This window comes from Lytechinus variegatus, chromosome 19, assembly GCF_018143015.1.
Source record: "Lytechinus variegatus isolate NC3 chromosome 19, Lvar_3.0, whole genome shotgun sequence".
Classification (NCBI taxonomy): Eukaryota; Metazoa; Echinodermata; class Echinoidea; order Temnopleuroida; family Toxopneustidae; genus Lytechinus; species Lytechinus variegatus.
In genome coordinates, this window is record NC_054758.1 from 2,548,778 (window position 1) to 2,571,371 (window position 22,594).

General features: G+C 34.6%; 1 protein-coding gene across 2 annotated transcripts in view; it reads right to left on the minus strand.

Moving 5' to 3' along the window:
* The window catches only part of LOC121405862 (adhesion G-protein coupled receptor G2-like), a 39,169-nt gene extending 17,750 nt beyond the window's left edge, over nt 1-21,419 (minus strand). The window contains exons 1-4 of one of the 2 annotated variants that reach the window (XM_041596835.1): nt 21,200-21,419; nt 11,815-11,984; nt 5,855-6,010; nt 859-1,023 (exon numbers count right to left, since the gene is read on the minus strand). In XM_041596835.1, coding sequence (XP_041452769.1) covers nt 859-1,023; nt 5,855-6,010; nt 11,815-11,917 — 424 coding nt within the window. In that variant the 5' untranslated portion in view covers nt 11,918-11,984; nt 21,200-21,419. Of the gene's footprint in view, nt 1-858; nt 1,024-5,854; nt 6,038-11,814; nt 11,985-21,199 lie in introns of both variants that reach the window. The other variant, XM_041596834.1, reaches the window with a different exon arrangement.
* Nucleotides 21,420-22,594: the final 1,175 nt, after the last annotated feature.

Here is a 22,594-nt window from a genome sequence, read left to right on the forward strand (position 1 = left end):
TTTGTGACTTTTTGTGATTTTAGTGACATAATATTCATAAAAAGCATGAAAAGTATATCACATTTGAACTTTCCTTTTATTTCTTTTTCTCTCTTTTTTGGTCGTGAAATATCTTCTTTTTGGGGGGGGCACGCTCCCCCAGCCCTCATCTCTATGCCCCTGCCAACAATGTCAAACGCACTTGTTCACTGCTACCATCCTGCCTGAGGAGAATCTACAGGTAGGACTATCAGTGGTATGCCGATGCTGTATTGAGCACACACTTTAAAAGATCATTAAAATATCACTTTTGTGACCAAAATTATCAATTTCCGTACAGTTACAATTTAATTTTCATCAGTAACTTAGAATAATTCTTGTATTGACCAGAGACCTCAAAATCTTGAATTTTGGGAACATTTTTGTGTACGCCCTCTAGTGGTTGAAAGTATAATATGGCAAGAAAATTTTCATTTTTCAAGCTCTATTTTTAATAAAGAAAAAATAATTTAAATAATCAAATTTATTTTAAGAGCCAAGTTATATAATGAAAAGTTGTAATGGAAACTGACAGTGTAAAAAAATCAAGCATTTGTACAAAAGAAAAAGAGAAAATAATCCAAACATTGTCAATCTTATTTTGCCACACACAGAGATATAACTGAGAACAAGGTTATATCATAACCTTGTTCATTGAATGAGTGGTCAAACGTAGTTTGATTCCAAATGGAATAACCGTTACATGTAAATCTCGGGTATTATAGGTCTAATGGTGAAACTTCTTTCGGTGTAGACACTGATAGAAATTCTGGGCAGCTGAATATTAAAATATATTTTGATGAAATATTCTCAGAAATATCACATAAATTTGTCAAATACCTCTGGTGGTAGGCGCAGTGACTGAGGGGTCCGTAGAAGTGACGAGAGGGGTTGTCGAGAATTCAGTCGTGCTCCCAAATCTTATCGAGGTCCCCATTCCACTCCCATACTCTGTAGTGGGATCCGGTGTGATGTCGGTAATCGTAACCATATCAGTTGTTGACCCTAGTGTAGCACGTGAAAGACATACGAGAGTTTGAGTAGGTACTATCGTATTTTTTTAAGTGCAAGTCAATATTTCATGTGTGTATTGACATCTTAATGTGTTGCTTTATGCCTGCACAATGCGCCTAAACTGTTCGATAAATTGTTCAACGATTTAGATTGTAAGTTAAAATGATTTACAGTATAATTCTCTGATCATGACAAAATATCATTTGAAGTTCTTTTTATACAATGGCAAGGATGATCATTATTTGAAAAAGATGATTAGATGAAACTCTTTAACTATTGACGAGGAAGCCGAGTTGGGCATTAACATTCAAGCAAACGGGAAGTAAAATAAATAATATTTCGTTTTCAAACCTCGGCCGTGGTTACCTTCCTTTTCATCTATTGCACCTCTGCACAAGAATAAAGATATGAGGTTTTCGTATTTGTATTTTGTAACGACAATTGTCTGTTCATACAATCATAGATTTCTTTCAAACAAAATCTGAACAATCAAAGTAAATACAAAATTATTTCATCTTAATACGAACAGTACATTTCCAAAGAGCGTTATATCCACTTTTGTCATGTTTGTATAGAGTTGAGTTATCAACACCCGAATATCTCTCTCGATGGTAATTACCGTTCCCAAATAGTTATTTTTTTTTGCACACCTAGTTACCAATGATGCATATAGCATTTCCATTTACTTGAAAGCAGGATAAAAGAGCATTGTAGATTAAATACTTTGCTCACGGCATAGGTGCCGCGTCCGGGGATCGAACTCCGGACTTTCCATGTATAGCCAGGCGCCTTAGACCACTCGGCCACGGCACCTCCACATTTGACAGCTCCAAATCGATCATAATTGTGAGAAAACAGCAGTATCGATTAAATTTGGTATTTGTTTAAAAAATCATTTAAAGGTAATAATGATACCATGCCATCAATGTTCTATATTTAAATAATACAGATACATGGGTATAAAACATTTTGGAAATATAAAATTCATATGGTAACTAATCACTTGAAGTTGTCGACGTTTCAGCCATATCAATTGATGTTGTAGTTGTAGTTGCTGTCGATGTAGTTGTTGAAGTTGAAAATGGTACTATTGTAGAATGTGTAGTTGCTGATGACACCAATGTAGTGGTTGGTGGTGACGATGACACTGTTGTAGAAGATGTTGCAGTTGCTGATGACACCAAAGAAGTGTATGATGTTGAAGACAATATCGTTGCAGGTGGTGTAGTTGCTGATGACACCGATGTAGTAGCTGGTGTTGAAGGCGATGCCATTGTAAATGATGGAGTTGCCGATGACACCAACGTTGAAGATGGCATCAGTGAGGAAGATGTTTTTACTGAAGGTACTGTTGATGTGGTTGCTTTTGAAGCTGATATCGTCATAAACGGTGAAATTGCCGATGACATCAATGAAGTAATCAGAGTTGACCTCGACTCCGATGTAGTAACTACCATGACTACAGTCGATGATGGTTCCAGTGTAGTAGGAGGGGTTGCCGATGACGTCAGTGAAGTAATTAGAGTTGACCTCGACTCCGATGTAGTTGGTACAGTTGATGATTGTTCCAGTGTAGTAGGAGGGGTTACCGATGGCGTCAATGAAGTAGTTGGCATTGACGAAGACACTGATATCGAAGCGAGAGTCGATGACGGTTCCATTGTCATAGGTGAGGTTGCCGATGACGCGGTGGTAGGAGTTAACGGTGTCATGGATGTAGAAATTACAGTTGATGAAGATTCTAGTGTTGTAGATGAAGTTACCGGTGATGTCAATGAAGATGTAGGAATCACCATTGACACTGATGTGACAGTTACAGTTGGTGAAGGTGTCAGTGTAGTAGGTTCATTTGCGGATGATGTCGCTGGAGAAGGTTGATTTGACGTTGACACTGATGTATTTACTGGAGCTGTTGACGGTGTTGGTGTGGGGAGTGCTGTCGAAATAATTGAATTCACATTCTGGACAATAAATGTAATTGATTAAGATATTACTAATCCCATTTCTCCACTTATTACTAATGTAATCCTCTATAAGTCTGATGGGTTTATGTATTTTTACCATTCTCCTTCATTATCTTCTTCCTCTTCTTCTTCTTCTTCGCCTTATTCTTCTTCTTTTTCGTCTTCTTCTTCTTCGCCTTCATTTTCTTCGTCTTCTTCCTCTTCCTCTTCTTCTTCGTCTTCTTCTTCTTCTCCTCCTCCTCTTCCTCCTTTTGCATGTTCTTATTGTTGCAATCATTATCATCATAATTATAATCAATATTACTATTAGTAGTAGTAGTAGTAGTAGTATTACTATTATTATTAGTAGTAGTAGTAGTATTGATATCATTATTAATATTACTATTATAGTAGTAGTATAGAAGTAACAGTACTAGAAAAAGCATAAGTTATTAATGGCATTGAGAGTACATCTAAGACGTGACAGGATAGCAGGTTTAATCATTATAGTCCTTATTATGTGACCAATCAACCAAAATCCAACAATATAAGCCACCAAAGAAGGTTCACTATAAATAGCAAAAATAGTCATTTGGTCTTCAAAAAGCAAAACAAGAAAATTTGCTTATCTGACAAAAATATTTCTTCTTCATACTGACAACATTTCAAGTTGTACCATTAAATAAAAAAAACCAAGATAAAAGATTTTCCTTGATTCAATTTATTACACACTACTTGGAAGATTCACTGAGATTACACAGTGTGCACATTTTCATGCTTGAATGAACCCAAACTTCAAAAGTTGTTTTCTCCTGTTTTCGAAGCTCTCGCTTTACCAATATTGATTATTTTATTGGTAGAAATCATAGTAAACGTTCAATTAGTGGCAATATTAATAATTGATTATTATTAGTGGTACTCCGGGCTGAAAACGATATTATCTAAATAAGTATTGTAAAATTCATCGAGTAAAAGGCTGAAAATATCATCTAATTCCAAAAACAAAGTGGGGATATGATATCATAAGTTTGCTCATTGAATATTCATGATGACTTGTATGGGCTTGATTTACCAACATTAATGCAAATCTTTGAACTGTCGTTACTACGTCATTACTATTATAGTAGTAGTATAGAAGTAACAGTACTAGAAAAAGCATAAGTTATTAATGGCATTGAGAGTACATCTTAGACGTGACAGAATCATATTGTGGTTACAACTATCCAATATTACTGTTATCCCATGTATAAAATTATTCTAATCTTCTATTTTCTTAATTTACAACATATAACATTTATTTATTTCATTACTTTCATATGTCATTTTGTTATAGCAATTGTTATTGTATATATTTTGTATTTTACCTTGTACAGAATTTCGCAATTCAGCCTTTGGCTGCGATGAAGTTTTCTGAATAAACCATTTCAATTTCAACAATTCTGAATTTCATCAAATTTTTTGTGTTTTATTTGTTTGATATTTCTTGTATCTGTTCAAATCACATAATTTTCCACCTGGAGTACCTACTTAATGTCATGAAACTTCTATTACAAATAATCAAAAGCGGAGATTGACTCTTTGTTGCGTAATAAATAAACATTGACCCCTATTTGCTTTACAAATCATTTCCATGAAAATGGAACATCAATAATTCACATACTCAGCCCTTTGTAAAGACCTATATTCGACATTTTTAATAAATTCTCATGGAATTTCACCAAACTCAGCTCTATATTCTTTCAATTTCAATAAATAATACTCATAATGATAATAATATTCATGTACAAATAGGTTTATAGCCAATTCGGTTTCTTTGCTCCCAAACACCGCTCTTTCGTAAAACATCTATTTAATGAAAATTCATGACGATGAGCTCGATGATCAAGTATACATGAAGTTTACTATAAGCTTCGTAATCTGATATAAATACAGTACAATAAAATGTTTTGTGACCATCAGAATGAAAAACCAGAAATACTTTTAAATGGGTTGATACTCATTAAAACGCCACTTTATTTCTTTTATTCAAATATATAAACAAATAATCATTGAAAATTATGAGACCCCAAACCAACTTATTTGCTTTATATTCTTTTCTTTTCATCGCAATTCAAGTCAATGTAAAGTTAGAAGCAAATAACGATTAACCACAGCGGAAAGTTAAAGAAAACGTTTTTTAGAAGTACTAAGCAAAGTGTTTTAAGATTAATTAAACATTTAACATGGATTGCATATTGTTTAAAGCGAGGAGACTACACGAACAAAATAAAAAAAATTTGTAGAAAATTAGACTCCGATTGGGAGAAACATCAGTTATTATAATAACTTTACCAAACACCAGCAAGCTTTTGTGAAAAGAGAAGTGTTAGTGTGATCTACGAAGATAATGACAAGAATAAATGTGATGATCAATGCGAGTCTTTTTTTATACAAGATAAAGAGTAACGGGCAAAGAAGGTAATCCTGTGGCACACAGTCATGACAGTAGGTCATGTGACTTCAATTTATAAGTATTGCTGGCGTTCTTGTAAATCGTTTCGAAACCAATCCAAAATATCGAGTGAAACGACAGAAACAAATCATGTGACTTATCCTGTTGAATGCCAACAAAAATCAAATGATATTCCCGGCGTATTGCTCAAATTTTATTATAAATGAGGGTTTTTTTCCATTTTGCTGATAAGAGATAACATGTGCTGTATTTTAATGTTTCCTTCAAAAACCAAACTTACATTAACTTGAAGTTTATTATTGATTAATTCGTTCTTCAATTTTTTTAAATCTCAGAAAGTACAAAAAAACATGATTCTGAAAAGGGCCACGCTCGTTTATCGTAGTAAAATATACTTTGCGTTATAAAAAAAAAAGAAGTCTATTACCTTGGCATGTAGGTAGGTCCAGAACAGGGGTAGAAGGGGTGCATTGGACTGTGTCGTTTCCAACCAGATCAAATCCTTCGTCACAAACATAGCTACAATTGCTACCGAGGCTGATGGAACTGCCCGGTATGCAATCGCTAGAGGGCGTCAGCAGGTCTGGAGGGAAATTAGGCACCGAGCAATCTGTATCAGAAAATTAATTGGGCGATCCCATGACTTAGTATTCGAATTGCTACTACCGGGGTTAGATTCAAGATTACATCCATGATCATCGCCACATCCGCCACCTCCAATGCGACCATCCACCACCAGTACCACCACCACCACACCATGCACTAACACCACGACCATACACTGTAAAAACTGTGGTGTTAAAACTGACACCAATTGGTGTTAATAGAGGACCACGCCTTGAGGTGTTAAAATAAATCCCTAGAGATTGAACATAACACCAAAGAGTGTAAAGGTAACAACAAAAGGTGTTGAAATAACACCTGTAGGTGTAAAACTAACACCACCAATTTAACAACGGTGTAAAATAACTGGTGTGGCCCTCTGTGTACACCGGTTAACACCACAGTTTTTGCTGTGTACCCCACTATATCATCAAGCAACACCACCATCATTATCACCATCCACCACCACAACCACCATCCGCCACCGGTACCAACCCGATCACCACCATAATCAAAATTACCACCACTACCACCATATTCTTTAATACCACCATCCATTACAACAACACCATTCACCACTACAATCCGCCTGTCCATTGTTACGTCACAGATCAAATGGGCCGAAGAAAAGCAGTATATTGTATATCCTATCTGACCCAGGAATGATCGGTGTTGCAATATCTAAAAATGGCGGTGATCGAGACACGCTAGACCTTTTTAACTTCATGTTATGTAGATTATACAACAAAATAAAAACGAAATTATCCATTCTGGTTCCGTCTCATAAAATTTGTATATAATATTAATAACACATTTTCGATAACAGTTTAAGGCTACGGAAATCGTTTGGTTTGATTGGCGAAGGGTAAACTTGTTATAGGACTTGTGCACTTGATATTAAACAGCCTATATGAACCATGACCTAGACTTGCTATTAAAAGATACTGTACATGTAGGTTTACCGTTAACATCGGACAGTCAATTAAAGATCAGAATTTTGGCGCCTTTTTACCCTTTTTAGCTACCGATTTACTAATTTATCATCCGTTCATTCTTGCATTTGCTGTCTAAGCGCTAGTTAAAATATAAAAAACATGGTATTTTCAATTCAATAAAAACAAAGTAAATGCCCAAGAAGTTATAAATTTTTAATCGTCAAATCAATAAATAAATTAGGGTCTAAGGTCGTTTCTCTTCGTATAACAGAAAGTAAACTGAGAATTAACATTAATTTTATTCTAGTTCCTCATAAAATTACCTCACTATAGCCGCTTCCTTACGCCAACGCGTGTAATTGAATACGATACACCGACATTTATAAATCGTTTCTCTCCGTATAAACAGAAAGTAAAATGAAAATTAACATTAATTTTACTCTATAGTTCCTCATAAAATTACCTCACTATAGCCGCTTCCCTACGCCAACGCTTGTAATTAAATACGATACACTGACATTGAAAAAAAGGTCAACCACTTTCGGTAACAAAATCGTTGCTCTCCGTATAACAGAAAGTAAAATGAAAATAAACATTAATTTTATTCTAGTTCCTCATAAAAATACCTCACTATAGCCGCTTCCCTACGCCAACCCTTGTAATTAAATACGATACACAGACATTAAAAAAAAGGCCAACAACTTTCGGTAAAAACATTCTAAACGAGAATGAAACGTTTGGAAAAAGATAGCTTGTGTGTAAACAGAAAAATCAAAGAAACAGATCATCGAAAGTTTGAGAAAAATCAGACAAATAATGAGAACGTTATAAGCATTTGAATAATGCGATCACTAATGCTATGGAGATCCTCATATTGGCAATGCGACAAAGACATGTGATGTCACTTGTGAACAACTCTCCCCATTACTTTAGTATATATTTCACTTAAATTGTCTCTTTTATCACATCTATCAGTAGATCGTGTGTTCTTTCTATAGGAGGGAATGTAATACAGATTTTTAAAGAATACATCATGGATAAAGACTTTGAATTGGCATAAGAAAAAGCAAACAGAGATATTTTGGGGGTATTTTAGAGACCATCAAAGGGAAAGTTGTTCACATGTGACATCACACTTCTTTGTGGCATTGCCAATGGGAGGATCTCCATGGCATTAGTGATTGCAATATTCAAATGCTCATAACTTTCTCATTATTTGTCCGATTTTTCTCAAACTTTCTTTGTTCTTATTCTTTGATTTTACTGTTTTGATTCAGGCCTACTTGTTCCAAAGATTTCATTCCCCTTTATATATAATTTAAGAACTATAAATCGTTTCTCTCCGTATAACAGAAAGTAAAATGAAAATTAACATTAATTTTATACTAGTTCCTCATAAAATTACCTCACTATAGCCGCTTCCCTATATACGCCAACGCTTGCAATTAAATACGATGCACCGACATTAAAAAAAAAAGGTCAACCACTTTTGGTAACAAAATCGTTGCTCTCCGTATAAAAGAAAGTAAAATGATAATTAACATTAATTTTATTCTAGTTCCTCATAAAATTACCTCACTATAGCCGCTTCCCTACGCCAACGCTTGTAATTAAATACGATACACTGACATTGAAAAAAAGGTCAACCACTTTCGGTAACAAAATCGTTGCTCTCCGTATAACAGAAAGTAAAATGAAAATAAACATTAATTTTATTCTAGTTCCTCATAAAAATACCTCACTATAGCCGCTTCCCTACGCCAACCCTTGTAATTAAATACGATACACAGACATTTAAAAAAAGGCCAACAACTTTCGGTAAAAACATTCTAAACGAGAATGAAACGTTTGGAAAAAGATAGCTTGTGTGTAAACAGAAAAATCAAAGAAACAGATCATCGAAAGTTTGAGAAAAATCAGACAAATAATGAGAACGTTATAAGCATTTGAATAATGCGATCACTAATGCTATGGAGATCCTCATATTGGCAATGCGACAAAGACATGTGATGTCACTTGTGAACAACTCTCCCCATTACTTTAGTATATATTTCACTTAAATTGTCTCTTTTATCACATCTATCAGTAGATCGTGTGTTCTTTCTATAGGAGGGAATGTAATACAGATTTTTAAAGAATACATCATGGATAAAGACTTTGAATTGGCATAAGAAAAAGCAAACAGAGATATTTTGGGGGTATTTTAGAGACCATCAAAGGGAAAGTTGTTCACATGTGACATCACACTTCTTTGTGGCATTGCCAATGGGAGGATCTCCATGGCATTAGTGATTGCAATATTCAAATGCTCATAACTTTCTCATTATTTGTCCGATTTTTCTCAAACTTTCTTTGTTCTTATTCTTTGATTTTACTGTTTTGATTCAGGCCTACTTGTTCCAAAGATTTCATTCCCCTTTATATATAATTTAAGAACTATAAATCGTTTCTCTCCGTATAACAGAAAGTAAAATGAAAATTAACATTAATTTTATACTAGTTCCTCATAAAATTACCTCACTATAGCCGCTTCCCTATATACGCCAACGCTTGCAATTAAATACGATGCACCGACATTAAAAAAAAAAGGTCAACCACTTTTGGTAACAAAATCGTTGCTCTCCGTATAACAGAAAGTAAAATGAAAATTAACATTAATTTTATACTAGTTCCTAATAAAATTACCTCACTATAGCCGCTTCCCTATATACGCCAACGCTTGCAATTAAATACGATGCACCGACATTAAAAAAAAAGGTCAACCACTTTTGGTAACAAAATCGTTGCTCTCCGTATAAAAGAAAGTAAAATGATAATTAACATTAATTTTATTCTAGTTCCTCATAAAATTACCTCACTATAGCCGCTTCCCTACGCCAACCCTTGTAATTAACATGATTAATTACGATACACCGACATTTTAAAAAAAAATGACTACAACTTTCGGTAACATTCTTAAATATAATTTAAGATCTATTAATCTACAAAACTGACATTTATTTAGCGATGAAAAGGCCTATTTGTCGTAATAAACTAAGATTCGTCAATTAATTACAATTACAAGGGCTCCTTGTGCATATTGCCTACACCAGCTTTGCACGATAGCGTTATCATATTCCCGGATTTCGCGAAATGGCTGGTAGTAAACTGGATGCCAACCACACTTGAAAACTATAGAGAAAAGTTCTGCCTATCAAACGTTAGTATTATTTGGTTCTATAAACAGGATAAAAAATGTAATCCTTTTGTAGTTGGTGACTTAATGACCCATGTTGGGATTCGAATCCAGGGGAAGCGAAGCGAAGTTGATAGTGGGGAGTGGGAGCACAGGGAAAAAAGAACATATTTTCTTTCGAAAAAGGCACTATGAAGACAAAAAGCAAAAATTACAGTGGCGTATTGAGCAAAAAATTTTAAGGAGGCTAGATTTGTCGTTCCACATAAAATCTATAAGAAGTTGCGAGAATGGGAAGCGAGCAAGCAAAAATGTTGACTTTTTATAAGGTAAATCCAATTTTTGATAGATTTGACATAGTTTATGCAGAAAATGGTACCATATTTTTATTATGATGATAATAATACATAAATTTATAGAACGCAGAACCTATTTCATAAAGTACATATTCTACTGCGCTTCATGGGACTCCTAAAATGCTTGTTATTAATAAAATAATGTGTTTTGAGCTTTGATTTTACCCTTTTCTCTTTTTCTTGGTCTTGATTTTTGGGGGCGGGGGGGGGGGGGGCAGGAGCCAGCCCCCACCCATCTGTACGCCATTGCCTATCTACCCATTATCGGGTGAAATGAGGGGCACAGAACATGTGCTCTATATACACACACACATATATATGTGTGTGTTTATATGCCCCCTCCATACTTACATAATCGTCTAATGTTTATGCCATGATGCATTTATTATTTATAAGTAGACGTTGTAATAAATTCAATTCCATACAATCCATGTTTGAGAGGGGCATTTTTTGTAAAAATTGGCACTTATACGAGAAAGGGCACATGGAAACACCCAAAACGGGTCCTCCTCAGGTGAAAGGGGCAAAGTGCACGTTCGTGTGGGGGCATTTTTCTTGCATAAAAGGGCATTTTTCTTGCGTGAAAAAGGACACTTTTCAGTGCTTCAAAAAGTGGGAGGGCACTGTACCCCCCCCCCCCCGGATCGCCACTCCTGATCCGCCACCATACCTCATCATCATCCACCAACACAACTAACATCCGCCACTGGTACCACCTCTGTCATCACAACCGCCACCATACACAAAAACGATCCGCCATCACCACCATACCAATCACCACAATCTACACAACAAAAACTGTGGTGTTAACCGGTGTACATAGATGACCACACCAGTTATTTTACACCGGTGTTAAATTGGTGGTGTTAGTTTTACACCTATATGTGTTACTACAACACCCTTTGTTGTTACATTTACACTCTTTGGTGTTATGTTTAATCTCTAGGGTGTAATTTTAACACCTCAGGGTGTGGTCCTCTATTAACACCAATTGGCGTCAGTTTCAACACCGCAGTTTTTACACACCATTCACTATCAGAATAGCACCACAGCGATACCATTTTGAATAATTCACTCTTTTGATGTGAGTCAGATAGAAGAGTGTTTTGTCCCCCCCCCCCCACCCATCTTCTTTTTGTGAAAAAGAGACATTTAAAAGGGTAAATGAATAATATTACTAAATATATATATATATATATATAGAGAGAGAGAGAGAGAGAGAGAGAGAGATATATATATATATTTATTTATATATATTTGATGCGAAACAATCGTAATCTATCATTCATGTCATTATTATTTAGAAAGAATAACTAACCTTGCCCGTTGACACTGTACAAGGATACAGCGACAAATATGATTGTCAGAACAAACATCATTTCTCGACTAAGTCCGGACATAATATTTCTACACCGGGACATCAGCTAAAGGAATTCATGTGATGACGGGACAACGATGGATGCACGCAGGTGAATGTTGTTTCAAAACCTGAAAAACATGAGAAAATATGGAAATGGATTTCATTCAGAAATATTCAGATAATTCAAATTGATGTTTAGAAGGAACATAGTTGAGAAAGTTTTAGCCCTTTTTGATACTAAGAAAACAAAGTTGGTAGATTTCGTTTTGTTTATCTTTTTATTCTGTCATGTTACTTCCGTTCTGATATGTCGGTTTTATCAGTGCTAGTATAACAAATGTATTAGAAAAATAATGATTAAATTGACCAAAATAAATTTGATGATGTAATTATGTTGGTACTGTTAATAATAATAGCGAGAAAATATAGATGGTAATAACATTGATAAGGACAACAGTAATCATGTTAAGAATAATAATAACATTAACAATAATAATAATAATAATAAAGCAATAATAGTGATGAGGATAATAATGATAATGATAATAAATCAGCATGATTAATATATACTATGATTACTATTATTACAATCAGGATTATCGCTATTGAAATACTATTGTAATAAAAATACGTTTAAATAACAAAGAGAGGTATTATTGTAATAATAAATTACAAAACTACATAATACCAATTAAACAAAATTCCACATTTTCCCCCGGACCTAACATGGCAACTTAAAAGGGAGCTCGCACTTATGCCAACGAACTGGACAAGTTAGGAGTTATAGGATTATTTAATCCATGCCAGACATGTTCAGGTTTTATTTTCTTCAGAATTATCTTACACGTTGATTCAAGTCCCATTTTCAATATACCTCATAGTCAAATTCATCTTTGTCATTGAGAATACACTGAACACTTCAAACAGCACTGGCGACATCCCTTCATTGAAAAGCAAATATAAACTTGAAATAATATTCCCACTGTATGAAGGTGAAATGTGTTTGCATGACATAAATATTACCCAAGAGTATTGTATATGGACCACCACAACAACCGTGAAGTGTTAGTATAGGCTATTGTAGCTACATGTTATATGTGACGTAATGAGAGTTGGGGAAATCCCTGGAAATACCATTAATTGTTCTTATAAGTCTAAAGCTCCTTGGTCTAAGGGCTTTTTTCTTCAGTCAAAGTCAAAGCAATGGCCTTGGTATGTTTAAAGGGGAATCCAGCCTTGATTATAAATGTTGTGTTGAAAAGGAGAAAAATAAATAAAACAGAGTGGTTAAAGCTTGAAAGAAATCGGACTAGCAACAAGAAAGTTATGGTTGCTTTACAGTTAAGATCCCTTGGAGTATGTAGATTTCAAATTGGCACTTGTGTAGGTGCATTCTCACAAGGCGCAAGGACATCTTTCCCATATAGACCATGTACTTAATTATCAGGCTTTTGTGATTTTCCCTTAAGTACCCATTTCTTTGGGGCAGTAATCTAAATATAATCCAAGTAGAATATTTTTGTATGTACTCATGAAAGAAAAAATATGACTTAAAGTAAAACTTTTGAATAAAAATACATTTTAGCTATTTTATGTATTGGATTCATGGAAAAGTAGTCCTTGAATACTATAGTTATGACATCACATATGCGGCCAACTTGAAGTCTCCATGGATATAGTGATTATCAATTTTTACAACTTCATTCATTCAAAATTCATAACTTTCTAACTGTTTGTCCGATATTGATTAAACGTTCACCTATCAACGTGTGTGATTTTTCACTTTCCTCTAAAACAAGTTTATATTTAGGTCCCCCTTTATATCCCCCTTTAAGCTTGATAAACCAAAATGAAAGGGAATAAAGGGTTACATAATTTCAATGGTTGTTCCATCTAATCCCACGCAATGTATGAGGGGAAACCCCAGCGAAATATTGGGCTAGATCTTTTGCAATATCAAAAGGAAGTAGGGAAAGCCTTTCAACGCCCTCGAAAATACGGTATCTTTTATTGTTTAACAAAAACATCATTTTAGCATGAAAAAGCATCACCTCCTTCTGTTTGGGGATGTGGGGTTAATGGGATGCTCGGGAGTGTGTTCTCATTGCAATGCAGTTTTCAAGCACTGCAGCAAAAGGGGCTATATATATATATATAACGCCTAGTGCCGTACTTTTCCTCCCAATGACATATGAGACATGACACATTTAAAGGTCAAGTCCACCCCAGAAAAAAGAAAATGTTGATTTGAATGAATAGAGAAAATCAAAGAAGCATAATGCTGAAAATTTAACCAAAATCAGATGAAAAATAAGAAAGTTAGATTTTTTTAAAGTATCGCTTATTTTTCATAAAACAGACATATTAGAGGCACAACACAGTGCCATGCAAATGAGTCCGAAAAAATGACAAGCAAAAAAAAGGTCTTCAAGCTCGTCAGGGGGGCAAAATAGCAGACTGCCCCCTCCCCCCGTAGGTACGCTAGTGAAGGAATTAAACTTTGTTTCATCAATGAAAATTAGAATGTTTCATATTTCATATAATAATATACGGAAGAAATAGTGAGAGGCTGAAATCATCAGTCTGCTCATTTGCATATATACCGACCAGGATGCTTTGTGCATATAACTGTTTTGTGAAATTAAGCGAAACTTTGAAATGTCATAACCTTCTCGTTTTACATTCCGATTAGGATGAATTTTCAGTGTTATTCTCGTTGGATTTTCTCTGTTTATTGATATTCTTTAGATTATATTCTTTCGATTTAAATGTCAACAATTTATTTCCGTCTTTATTAAAGGTCAAGTCCACCTCAGAAAAATGTTGATTTGAATCAATAGAGAAAAATCAGACAAGCACAATGCTGAAGATTTCATCAAAATCGGATGTAAAATAAGAAAGTTATGACATTTAAAAGTTTCGCTTATTTTTAACAAAATAGTTATATGCACGAGCCAGTTACATCCAAATGAGAGAGTTGATGATGTCACTCACTCACTATTTCTTTTGATTTGTATTGTTTGAATTATACAATATTTCAATTTTTACGAATTTGTCGATTAGGACCTCCTTGATTGAAGCACAAAATGTTAAAATAATCGAATTCCACTTGTTCAGGGAGGAATGAAACTTCATTTCACATGACAATGACGAGAAAATCAAAATATTTCATATTTTAAACAATAAAAAACAAAAGAAATAGTGAGTGAATGACATCATCTACTCTCTCATTTGGATGTAGCTGGCTCGTTCATATAACTGTTTTTGTGAAATGAAGCGAAATTTTGAAATGTCATAACTTTCTTATTTTACATCCGATTTTGATGAAATTTTCAGTGTTATGCTTGTTGAATTTTTCTCTTTTTATTCAAATCGAGTTTTTGTTGCGGTGGACTTGTCCTCTAAGCCTATTTTTTATGTGATGTTAATATTTCATGTTGTGTTTTATGGCAAATAAAGATGAATTATATGTATTGAGTATATCTATTTATCTGTGAATCCATCTGTCTTTCAAATATATCGCCATCAACATCATTATCGTGATCACCATCACACAATTATCATCAATCATCATCATAATCATCATCATCACCATTATCATGATCATTATCATCATCATTATCTTCATTATCCTCATCATCATCATCATCATCATCAACAACAACAACAACAACATAACCACCAACAGCATCATTGTCATCATCATCATCACCATCATCATGTAGCCATTATCTTTATCATTAAAATCATTATCAAAGTGACCATTATTTTCATGGTCAAAATTTGTTCTCATCATTACGATGGTAATCATCAATGAGTTCATTTGTAAATAAATCATTTTATATTCGTTGCTCAAGAAGACTGAGACGACAGATTATATATCTAGCACTCTATCTATTAATCTATTTTTCTATTAAACTATATTATCTATATATATCTGTTTGTCTATCTTGATGTTTGTCTAACATTTTATTTATCTATCTATCTGTCTGTCTGTATGTATGTATTATGATCATCTTCGTCATCATCATAATCATCATCATCGTCATCATTCTCATCGTGATCATCATCGTTCTCATCATAATCAAGTTGAGACGACATAACACCTAATTCTTCCGCATGACGAATTAAAGTCTAGTTTTTTTTTTCATTTCATTCCATTTCATTTTCAACAAAATTATGAAACTAGTAAATACACTCATTCAAGCCTATGTCATAAGCATTATTTTATCAGAAAATTACACACAAAATATTGGATTATGTACCGGAAATAATGTTGGTATATTTCGAACTTGATTAAGCAAAATGCACTAATATTCTATTTAAACACTTTGATTGTGTATATGATTAAATTGTGACTTGCTTTCAACTGTGTGCCATTATTAACATGATTAACATGCTTCATGAATGAATGAATATTATGGTGAAAGGAAAATTAGACGTCATTGCAGTGATCAAATCCTCTTCTGACAGATTTCCCCCTTTTTTTTTATTTCCCGCCTTGTACAAACAAATAACATATTTCGGTTAACCGATTATATGTAATGGACCATTCTAAATTTGGCTTTAAAAAACTAAAATAATTGTTTTTTTATTTATTTTTTTTCACACTCCAAAAACAATGCACACATCTTGAACAAATAAGAAATAACATGAAAAATGACAAACATACCACTGTTTTACAAAGTACCAGAGTAATGTTAAACATGCGGAATCTACTTAGATCGTAGACATGATGAGGAACCGATTAAAAAGGTTAAATTGACAATTCGTCCACTGCCAACTCGTCCACTCACCACATGGTCTACCTTAATTTAGTCTAATGCCATTTCGTCTAACAACTTTTTGGTCCAATTACCATTTGGTCCAATCATTATTTCGTCTAATCATCACTTCGTCTATTACCATTTCGTCTAATAACTAGTTGGTCTAATACCCATTTTCATTTTGTACAATATTGACACTTTAGTTTAATTAGACCTCATGGTATATGGACTAAATGGCTATTGGACCAACTGGTTATTATAAAGTAGACCATGTGGTTAGTGTGTACGAACTGATGGTAGACCAAAGTCCAAATGATAGTAGACGAGTTGGCAATTGGACGCATTGGCATTAGACGAATTGGAAATAAACCTTAAAAAGCGTACAGTAGCGTGTATAGGTTCTCAAAAAGAAATTAAGAAACAGAACAGAAGTGTAGTCTGTCGATGTCCTGAGGCCTGTTTCATGAAACTTGTTATAATAACAAATTTGCAATCACAGTTAAAAGCTACCGAAATCCTTCAATCTCATTGGCTGAGAGTAATTTTTTGAATAAACAATTGTTATTAAAACAGTCTTCATAAAAAGGGACCTTGGAGGAAACTGGAAAATGCACCCTATGTATATCATGAAAAACGTCGGTGTTAATCTAACACCAGCTTGGTATCTACATCGGTCCACACCAGAGAAGCGTTGAAGCAACGCCAGTTATAAACCGATATTTGTTTAACACTAATTGTTGTTGCTTAAATGCCAAATTGGTGTTAGCCTAATATCAAACCGGTGTTGTTTCAACACTTCTATGGTGCGGACCGATAAATGCTGGTTTTCAATTAACACCGGTGTTTTTGCAGTCTAGAAATATTTATAGGAGATATTCAATTTTATATTTATATGCAATGGGTTTTCATAATAATTTTTGGCCTATCTGGTTTTTTTTTTACATTTGCTACATGTTCTTACGGGGCAGGTCCCCCCCCCCCCCGCAAAAACCCAGTTTTTTTATTTCAAAAAGCCCCCTAATCCTGGTCTATATTGTAGTGACTGTATACATTCCTGACACAAGTTTGAATATTGCATTTGATATGTTGTTTCTTATTTTAATCCAAGTTACTTTCAGTTAACTAATATGTTTTATTCCACATTGTAGTTAAAACGACACCCCCCGATTCGATGCTTATTTGTACATAACAAACGTTCTCTTTATGTTTATCGTTTGTTTGTGTATGAATAGAAGTTATTCGAGCTTTTATAAGTTGTGAATATACGATCTGGAGAAAGACGGCCAGAGGTCATCCAAATGCACAAAAGAATCAGATGTATTACCGAATAAGTAGTAACTTGTACATTTTCAATTTGTGGGGTTGCTCGTCTCGCTAACTCGTCAGGTTAAAGTTATCTCTTTCAGCGATCAGAGATGTTAAGGCATATGCTAATATTACAAAGGTCTTACCTAAAAGAAATACTGAACTTTGATTCAATTGTTTTACATATCATTCATTTTGGATGAAAATAAAAGCTATGAAGAAAACAAATCGATCATTTAATATTTAGGGGAGATTATAATATCACATGATATGCGCTATACAATATGTGAATATTATTATTATAATATTTCACATATGAATGGTACGTGATATGCGCTGTGCAATATCTGAATGCAATCATTAGCATTACTATATTTCGTGAATAATGCATCGTATCAAAAAACGACCCTTCACTTTTCCACTTTATTACGGAAACTCTGGAATAGTTCGTGTCGCCCGTCTTAATTCGTGGCACTGGCTCGTCATACTATTTGATCAGTATGACGATTTCGTTTGCAGATACTTTAAATATCGTGCAATCGAAAATTCTCAAATACAAAACTCGTTCAGCAGCCAGAACTTTGATCTCTTCCATCTTCCAACAATGGGCATCTACTATTCGGTTATTCAGGCCAGTGGCGTACTCTCAAAGTGACATGTAAATTCCAGTATTTCTCAAATAATCAACACAATTTCAAGGGGAGTCTTTTGACTGGTTTTCTATGATTATAATTTTTTTTGTCAATAAACTGCAATTTGGGGGATGTTTTGTTTTGAGATGATACTAGTTATCAACTTACTCATCCGTAATACCCCTCTGCTAACTTTTGCCGACTACGATTTGGTTTCTTTCCAAACTATTTTTTTTCTTCATTAAGTTTGTTTAACAAGGTTCTCTTTTTTAACTTATTTAGAGACATCATGGGATTTAAGAGATGGAGGAAGAACTTAATGCAAATTACTTAATGAAGCTTCGAATTTCTAAAGAAATACAAAAGAATGCACAAGTGCATTGTAACCTTTGGCGGCGACCTCCTGTGACGCCACCAGTTCCTTGGGAAAACCGAAAAGTGATTTGTTTTGAAAATAGGTAAATGGGAATCTTTCCAGATCTGTTTGATGAAAAATACTGATTTTAAACACATGACGAAATATCATGGCCAGAAATTTTGCAAAATATTGCATGATAATTAATAGTTTCAAAATGTGAAACCCCTTAGAATTTGACAATTTTTAAACAACATTTTATAAATTTCCACACACTTTCACATTACAAAAAAATAAGATTAGTTGGAGGGAATATATCTATTTGTGTTGTTATGTGTCACAGCTGCAGCCGCCTGTGGTCAGAAAACAATTTCAAATCATATTTTAATAGATATTGCAACGTTTATTTTTTATTTCCCCCGCAAAACTTAGCAATGTCTGCTCATAATATCCGACCAGAGGCAGCGGAAAGTAATTATCATTACACAAACATACTTCATATTGTATCTGGCAAGTAAGTCTGTAGGGAGGTAGGAATATTTTGCATACAATCTGCAAGACAATCCAGCGAAGAACATGTCAACATGCTTAATCCATAGGGCTATCTGTTAATAGCTCTATGCTTAATCCTTGCGGAATCAAAGTGGGTGCTTGTCATGCTTGTAAAGGGAATTTGTTGGATGGTTCTCCGTCTCTTTCAAAACTCATTGATCACACAAATGAAGCATAAACATGGATCCCTGATATCATGTATCAATCATTTTGTGATTATTTTACGTCTGGGACCGACATTTAACGTCATCATCCGAAAGATGTGACAAGGGGTCCAGTGGCGTAGCTAGGATTTTTTTCCCGGGGGGCACTGGGGGTCCTTGCTTTTTCAGGGGAGGCACCGGCCATTTTTCCGGTGTGTGTGTATGTGTCCACAAGGGCGGATCCGACTTTCGCCAATAGGGGACGGGGCCCAAAATTATCTTCACCTATATAAGTCACTTCTTAGTTTTATTCTTATAAAACAACATAAAAATTAAATAATCTCATAAGCCTTGTAAAAAGTGCGAGCGCGAAGCGCGAGCGATTTTTTTTTTTTACTTTAATGTATTTTTTCCAGAAAATTTAATTTTCTGGGCAATATTATGTGTGATCCTGAACAAGATTCGTATTTACCCCCAAGCGCGAACAGAATTTTTTATCAACTGTTCTAGCATTATCGAAAAGGGACCTGTTAAGGACTGCTTACAGTTACCCACGAAGACGGTATATATTTCAATAATGCGAGCGCGAAGCGCGAGCAAATTTTTTGGACATTCCGACCTAAAATGAGCTTAAAATGCTGATATGTAGACCATAAAACGGACATTTTACAGAGCACTTAAATTTGTAAATAAAAAATAATAATGAAAGTTCGATGTCCGAGCTAAAATATGTTTTGCATATTGACTTCAAAACTTGCTCCACATCAGCCTATTGAGCAAGATATGAATCCCATCGAACGAAAGGCAATTATGGCGCGAAGCGCCAGCAACAATTTTATATAGTAAAACATGAAAAGATTTTTTTTAATTGCAAGTCTTCCCCTCAGATTATTTCATTCACTCGTCTTCCTCCTCTTATTTTCCTCTTCTTTTTTCTTCTGTCTTTCTTCTTCTTTTCCTTTTTTCTTTCTTCTTTCTCCCTCTTTTCTTTTCTTTTTTTGCTCTTCCATTTTTTTCTGGGGGGGCACCTGGGGGGGCACGTGCCCCCCAGGCCCCCCGTAGCTACGCCACTGAAGGGGTCGAACCTTGAACCTCTGTATCAATTATAGCTTGGATTACAGGCGCACGCCGCAAAGGCCAGTGCACTTTAATTCGTTGTACCTGTTGTATTTTGTTGATTTATTTAAATCATTAGGGAGAGGTTACTAGTTTTGTAAGATGTTCCTACTTAAATTGTCATCATTAAGTCCGTCGTCTGGCAAAGACCATACACAGCAAAAACTGTGGTGTTAACCGGTGTACATAGAGGACCACACCAGTTATTTTAAACAGGTGTTAAATTGGTGGTGTTAGTTTTACACCTATATATAGATGTTATTACAACACCTATGGTTGTTACATTTACACTCACTGGTGTCATGTTCAATCTCTAGGGTGTTATTTTAACACCTCAGGGTGTGGTCCTCTATTAACACCAATTGGTGTCAGTTTTAACACCACAGTTTTTACAGTGTATATTTTGTTCACATAGAAGTACTTTTAAGTACACGACTACTTTGAATAATACCTGGAAGTGAATTTTCTACTTACCTACTACATGCACGACGAAGTACAAAGATTCCCCTCAAAAGCTTTGGATTCCAGTTCTTATTCGGATGGATCTAAATAGTGTAGATTAGTCACTTCGATGCAATAAACTACTATAACTTTTACGTTGCATGACAATTCATTACGGGAGAATTCCACCAGTCGCCTTCCTTTGAAATGCTCACTTTAGTGAATAGACTGTTGATATCATTCCAAACATTGCCACGCTCCACTAAGAACGTATCACTCTCTACACGCTCTAGTAGTTTCAAGCAATAGAACACAAGTTATTTTCCAATTATTGAAAACCGCAATATTATTGCGAACCGGGATATTACCTCGCGGATAAAAATACATTTTAACATAAGGTATAGAAATACAAATGTTTGTAATATTACGAGAAATTCCCACCCAATTTTGGGAAGTTGTCTTTGTCTGAGTAAAATTGGAGTAAACTCGGTACGTAGAGTGTCCCCCTACTCTCCTGAAAACGATTTTTTTTGTGTGTTTGCATCTTTCGTGTATCTTGTCTTCTCTTCTTTCCTTTCTTCCTTCATTCGATCTTTCCTTACTTTCTTTCCATTCTTCCTTGTTTCTTTCTTTCTTCCCTTTCTTCCTTCCCTTTCTTTCTTCCTTTCTTTCTTCTAGTTCTTTCTCCCTTTCTTTTTTTCTTTCTTCCTTTCTTTCTTTCTTTCCTTTCTTTTTTTCTTTCTTTCTTCCTTTCGTTTTCTTCTTTCTTCCTTACTTTCTCTTTACTTTCTTTCTTTCATTCTTTCCTTCCTTCCTTTCTTTTTTCTTTCTTTCGTTCGTTTTCTTCTTTCTTCCTTACTTTCTCTTTTATTTCATTCTTTCTTTCTTTTTTACTTTCTTTCTTTCATTTCTTTCTTTATTTATTTACTTCTTCTGTCTTTATCTATCTCTCTATCGATGTTCTAAAATTCTTTTAATCTGCATTTGTCTTTGTTCTATTCAGACAATCTCTCGCTTCAGTCATTTGCTAATTGGGAAGGTTTTCTTCTCGCTATTGTAACAAAAAATGTCACTTCGAAACCGCATAACTTTTTTTTTTGGGGGGGGGGATTCCCCTATCTTTTATCTGTATTTATATTATCCAGAACCTTTTTTCTTGACTTCTACTCCCAACCCCTCCTCCGTTTCTCCCCCCCCCCCCCCCCTCTCTCTCTCTCTCTCTCTCTTTCCGTCTTTCTCTCCCCCTCACTCTCTTATTACCCTCGTATTACATTTTTTTCTACCTCTCTTCCCCTCTGTATTTTTTCACTTCGGTAAATCTAATCGATAAAATAATCCTGTATAAATTTTCGCACCTTTTTAACTAATTTATTTCTATGACTTCACTCAATTCGTAATTATCATACATCTAATTTGGTGGTTTGACTT